Source organism: Chelonoidis abingdonii, chromosome 3 (genome assembly GCF_003597395.2).
Source record: "Chelonoidis abingdonii isolate Lonesome George chromosome 3, CheloAbing_2.0, whole genome shotgun sequence".
Taxonomy (NCBI): domain Eukaryota; kingdom Metazoa; phylum Chordata; order Testudines; family Testudinidae; genus Chelonoidis; species Chelonoidis abingdonii.
Window position 1 is genome coordinate 126,144,348 of NC_133771.1, and position 5,066 is coordinate 126,149,413.

At 41.6% G+C, this 5,066-nt stretch overlaps 1 protein-coding gene across 3 annotated transcripts in view; it reads left to right on the forward strand.

The window, feature by feature from the left end:
• IGF2R (insulin like growth factor 2 receptor) overlaps nucleotides 1-2,973 on the forward strand; it is a 100,318-nt gene extending 97,345 nt beyond the window's left edge. For all 3 annotated transcript variants that reach the window (XM_032793182.2, XM_075064083.1, XM_075064084.1), the window contains exons 47-48: nucleotides 401-470; nucleotides 984-2,973. In XM_032793182.2, coding sequence (XP_032649073.1) covers nucleotides 401-470; nucleotides 984-1,400 — 487 coding nt within the window. In that variant the 3' untranslated portion in view covers nucleotides 1,401-2,973. The remainder of the gene's footprint in view (nucleotides 1-400; nucleotides 471-983) is intronic.
• Nucleotides 2,974-5,066: the final 2,093 nt, after the last annotated feature.

The following is a 5,066-nucleotide window of genomic DNA, read 5'->3' on the forward strand; positions in this document are numbered from 1 at the left end:
GGGATAGCTATCCACAGTGCAACGCTCCAGACATCAACGCTAGCCTCAGTACATGGACGCACACCGCCGAATTAATGTGCTTAGTGTGGCTATGTGCACTCGACTTTATACAATCTGTTTTACAAAACCAGTTTCTGTAAAATCAGAATAATCCCGTAGTGTAGACATACCCTCTGATATACCAGTGTAACCCATTCAGTTAATGGACTTGGAAAGGTGCCTGTGAGAAGAGTATTGGATCTCTTCTCTGGACTGGAAACTGAGCAGATTTCCCACAGACTGGCAGAAAAGTGAAAATTAAGGGGTTTGGTATTGCTGATCACTGTTTTTTCTCTAGCAGGATAAATAGGGATCTAATACTGTAAGATGAACATTATTTTTCTAAAATTTTTTGTTTTAGAGAAACTGTGATACACAAGATAACCAACTGCTGCAGAAGATCATCAAATGTTTCCTATAAATATACAAAGGTACTACTTTGACCCCTGAGGTTCTGTTTTTTAAATGACTTTCCAAATTAGTATATATAGCTGCTTCTACTCACAATCACTTTACATGAATTTAAACTAACTCTGTGACTATCGGCGAGCTGGTTGGCTGGCTGAGACTAAATCTGGAAGTAGATGGAGGGAAAGAACAGAACAGTTTCAGTCCTCACAGATGAGAGGAAAGAAGATGGAGGATTAAGGGAAATGCTGAGGAGTGATCAACAAATAGGAGGCAAACTGGGAAAGCACAGAGCCAGAGAAGATGAGACTAATGTGCAATAGTGCTCGGAATGTAAAAGGCAGCATAGAGAGAGCAAAGTATTAGTTTACTAACACCGTATTTTGTGCTATCTGCTTATCAGTGGAAGATGGTAAGTCAAAGTGCAGGATGGGGCTGTTGGTGGTTCTCAGGTGATGGATTTCGGGAGACCATAAAGGGTACTTGTGAGAGCCTATCAAATATTATTCAGTAACTTTACCATCTTCATACTGTAGATAAACACTGAAGAAGAAGCTAATGAGAATGAAACTGAGTGGCTTATGGAGGAAATTGCAGCACCAAATCAGAGACCAGGAAAAGGAGGACAAGAAAATGGTCACATCACTACCACATCTGTTAAATCAGAAGCCTTGACATCTCTCCATGTGGATGACCTGGACAGTGAGGATGAAGTTCTAACTGTCCCAGATGTGAAAATTCATTCAGCTAGAGGGGTGCAGTCCAGAGGGTCGGACCAGAACAAGCACCAGCAAAAGAAGCCATTTAGCCTTGGAAATAATGCCAAGACCAACTTGCTGAATGGAGGGAAGGATAGGAAAACAGAACCTAACCCAGGCCAACAGAAGACACAGAATTCTACTAATACCTTATCATTCCACGATGATAGTGATGAGGACTTGTTGAATGTTTAAATAGCCCCTCTTGTGCCTGATTAAATAAATATAGATATAATATATATATAATGGGACAACAAAACACTTCCAACCAAATATGAAGATTTTAGCCTGAGATTTCTTCTGAATTTTGCCTTTGACAAAAAAACATTCAAAAGGGAAGAAAAAAAGGATCAATCCTGGTTGTTTACAATGATCTGTTCAGTGATAATTGGACTTCCAGCATCCAGTTGGCTGAGTTATGTTGGTTCGTTCTCTTCCCCCGCGCCCCCCCCCCGGCCAGGATTTTCTTTTTAAACCTTCAGCACAGGCACAACATGTTACAAAATTGTTTCAAAGGACAGGATTAAATCTGAATTATGCTCCTGTCACTTGAGATTCAAGATATTCGACTACTAGCATTTTAACACTCTCTCCTTGTATTTATTGACTCTCACTACTCAGGTTTGCTGAATAATAGCAACATGTTCTTCCTGCCAGCAGGGTATTATTCTATAGATTCACACATCATATGAGAAGGAAAATAAAAGTAACTTTTTGTTTGGGGTGGTTTGATGTAAATGTTGAAACTGGTCTAATTTATCCTGTAAATTTGAATACTCCATTCTAATTTAAACAGTTAATTGATTTAACACCATTTACTGAAAGGTACAACTCTGTTAGCTTAAGTCTGAAATGGTGGTGGTTCTTTGCATGATATTTCTGGTACTGGTCACATGACTGATTTCATCAGTATTTGCTTAAACAGCTGACAGGCACCCAAAGCTTTCCCTTGAGTGCAGACGGGACTAGAATTTGTGCATGCCCAGACTTAACTGGATTGTTCAAGGTCATGGGTGCAGAATTCCTAGAATGCCATATTCACAGTCCTGTTATATCTGTCATCTTAAAAAGCCCAAGACCTAGAGAAGCCTTAATTTGCAAAACAGGTATTGTTTTTGGTACTAATTTGCATAAAATATGGTGGGCCCATGTCTCTCAGTAGTGTGTCAGATCCAGGTCTTGTTATATACTGAGACCAATGGTCACTGAATTACAATGTTGCCAGAACTTAATGGAGGTGACAGCAATCTTTCTGTAGCAGTCTGCTCCTCTCAGTGTGTTCTGAATTCTCTTATGGGCGATAATATGGTTTCATATATGTGTACAGGTACTTGTTGGTCAGAATTTTTGAAACTCTTCCTTGTACCTTATTTGGTTTCAACACTGGTTTCTTCATTTTATAAAATGTTTTCCATTTTGAATCAAATTTAGTGTAATATAAACGATTCAGCAATTTCAATAAAAGATAAATTAAATGGACATTCCAAATGACTTCCATATGTATTAAAATAAGTGCAGAAATTTTTCTTGCTTGCAATTTTTTTTTAAAAAAAGTGTTTGACAACCTGAAAGTCATTTTTCCAAATTTCCTGCTGGAAACAATTAATAATTCTGATTGCAAAGCTAAAGATGAACCTTAAGATGTCTCACCACAGACATTTGAATTTATAAGCAGATTTCCAATAATGGATTTTTTTTCAGACTTCGGGGTCTCCCCTAGATTCTGTACGCATATCTATGCATAACCAATAAAACCATAACGTAGGTGTATTCTATAAAGCTGTGTTAAATGTAAGGAAGTGTTCCAAACCTGAACAACACTTTTATATCTAGAAAGAAAATTGGTGTAAGGCCAATTCTTGGGAGGAAATAGGTTCTGGAAATGAGATGCACACTGCTAACAGCAAGGGTAGTTAGTCTATACGAACATTTTACCAAGGGATATGGTGGATTCTCCGTTATTCAGTCTTCCAGACTGGATATTTCTAAAAGATGTATTCTCTCGTTCCACCACATGTTGGGCTGGACTGCATGAATTACTGGATGGCCTGTTATGCCGGAAGTCAGACTAAATCATTTTGATGATTCCACCTGACCGTAATCTACTAATCAGAGTTTACCTGTGAATATTAAGTGAGTCCTATTTAAAGCTGCATCAGTAAATAGGCCCTCAGATTCTAAGCTGTAAATTCTAGAAATACACTGTTAAACACATAGGTAAAGCAGAGTTAAGGGTTTGGTTTAAATGACTAATCCAGAAGCTGCTGCGCCTCCCTGCACAGTTCCTAAACTGTGCAGTGGATTGGTCTTCGATCTTGTGTGTCACTTCAAAACCCACCTCTTGGAGAAGTGGAGTTAATGAAGAGAGCGGCCCCCCCCCTTTTTTGGTCTGGATTGATTGAGCATTTCTGTTTGTTTTAGGATTTTTACACTGACGCCTGTCACCTTAGTTTGGGTGCCTTCCATGTAAAATCAATGGTGCACATCTTGCAATCTCTTCTCCCTTTTGGGGATGATAACTCTAGCTGGGATAGGGGGTATTGGGTGTGGGTTTGGTTTTTTCTTTTTTTTTTTTTTTCAAGAGTAGATTTAAAATGCTGCAACTCAGCGTTTTCCACAATTCTGATCCATGTGGTCTGTTCCCCTGCTGTCTGCAGTTTTGGAGGCAGTTGAAAGCTGTTGCGTAGCCCACCCTCTTGTTCAGCTTGCTCCAGGATCGTATGCCTCCACGGCAACAGTCAAGTTCGGTTCACTTTGCTCCTGACTCACCTTTGTCAACCTTTATTTTTGTGTGTTTTTGGGCAGTAGCAAGCAGCTTTCCTTTATTCCTCCTCTCCCTCTCCTGGCTCTGGTAAAGAGCAGTGGGGTGGTCTCAGCTACCTGGAGCCAATGCTGCAGCTCCTCCCTGAGAGACTCCGCTGACCCCTGCAGGCATGGCAGAGCAACTTCACAAATACTGAGCTAAATCCAAGCAGTGTTCTGTGAGGTAGCTTTTACAGATTCTTCAGAGGCTGAATGTGCCCTGCTCCTTCTCAGTCTGCCAACCATTGCACTGCTAGGGCATGTTTGGTGTCCTGTTTCACCTGAGAAGTTGACTCCAACACAGAAAAGCCTGATCAGGAGATCCCAAAGCAGATTGGGGAGACACTCCACAAATAGAGAACTTAATCCAGCCCCGGGGTTAGTCCTAGGGCAGAACAGGATTAGGAAGACCATATCCCTAAGGCATCTCAGGGCCCCACAAAGCCCTAAAATGGGTCCCCAGTTCCCTGGGGAGAGAGGCAGAGCTTATATCAAGCTCTTTCCTTGTTTGAATCAAGGAGTTCCAGCAATGAGCCCTGGGCAGGGAGAGTGGGACCTGAAGGGGACCATCCTGAGGGAGACCTATCCAGAGGGCTCAAGGCCCTGCATAAAGCAGACTGCAAAAGACCACCCCTGACAACAGCTGGGCAGCAATGCTTTTAAAGTAGGCCAACCCCCTCCCAAAGAGAAGCTGGAGCAGGGGAGGAGAATAGGGACAAAAACCCTAAGACCTCTGTCTTCTGACAAACAACTTTTCTACTGAGGAAGGGGTGCTCTCAGCTTCAGGCTTTGAGAAGTACGTGGAGGGGAAAAAATGCTACAAAGGTTTTTCCTGTTCTCTTTTAAAGCCTTGTGCAAAAAAGTTGTGTCCACAATCTAGGTCGACCCTGAGCAGGTGCTGGAGGACAAGCGCAAAGGCGCTAAATCCTCACCTGTGACAGCAATCCCCCTGCACCCATCCTGTGAGGATGTGGTGAGAAAAGAATGGGGAAACACCTGATGAGGGTAAATACAAAAACAGGCATCAGCCTGCAAGCCTTTTTAGAGTATATATTTCTA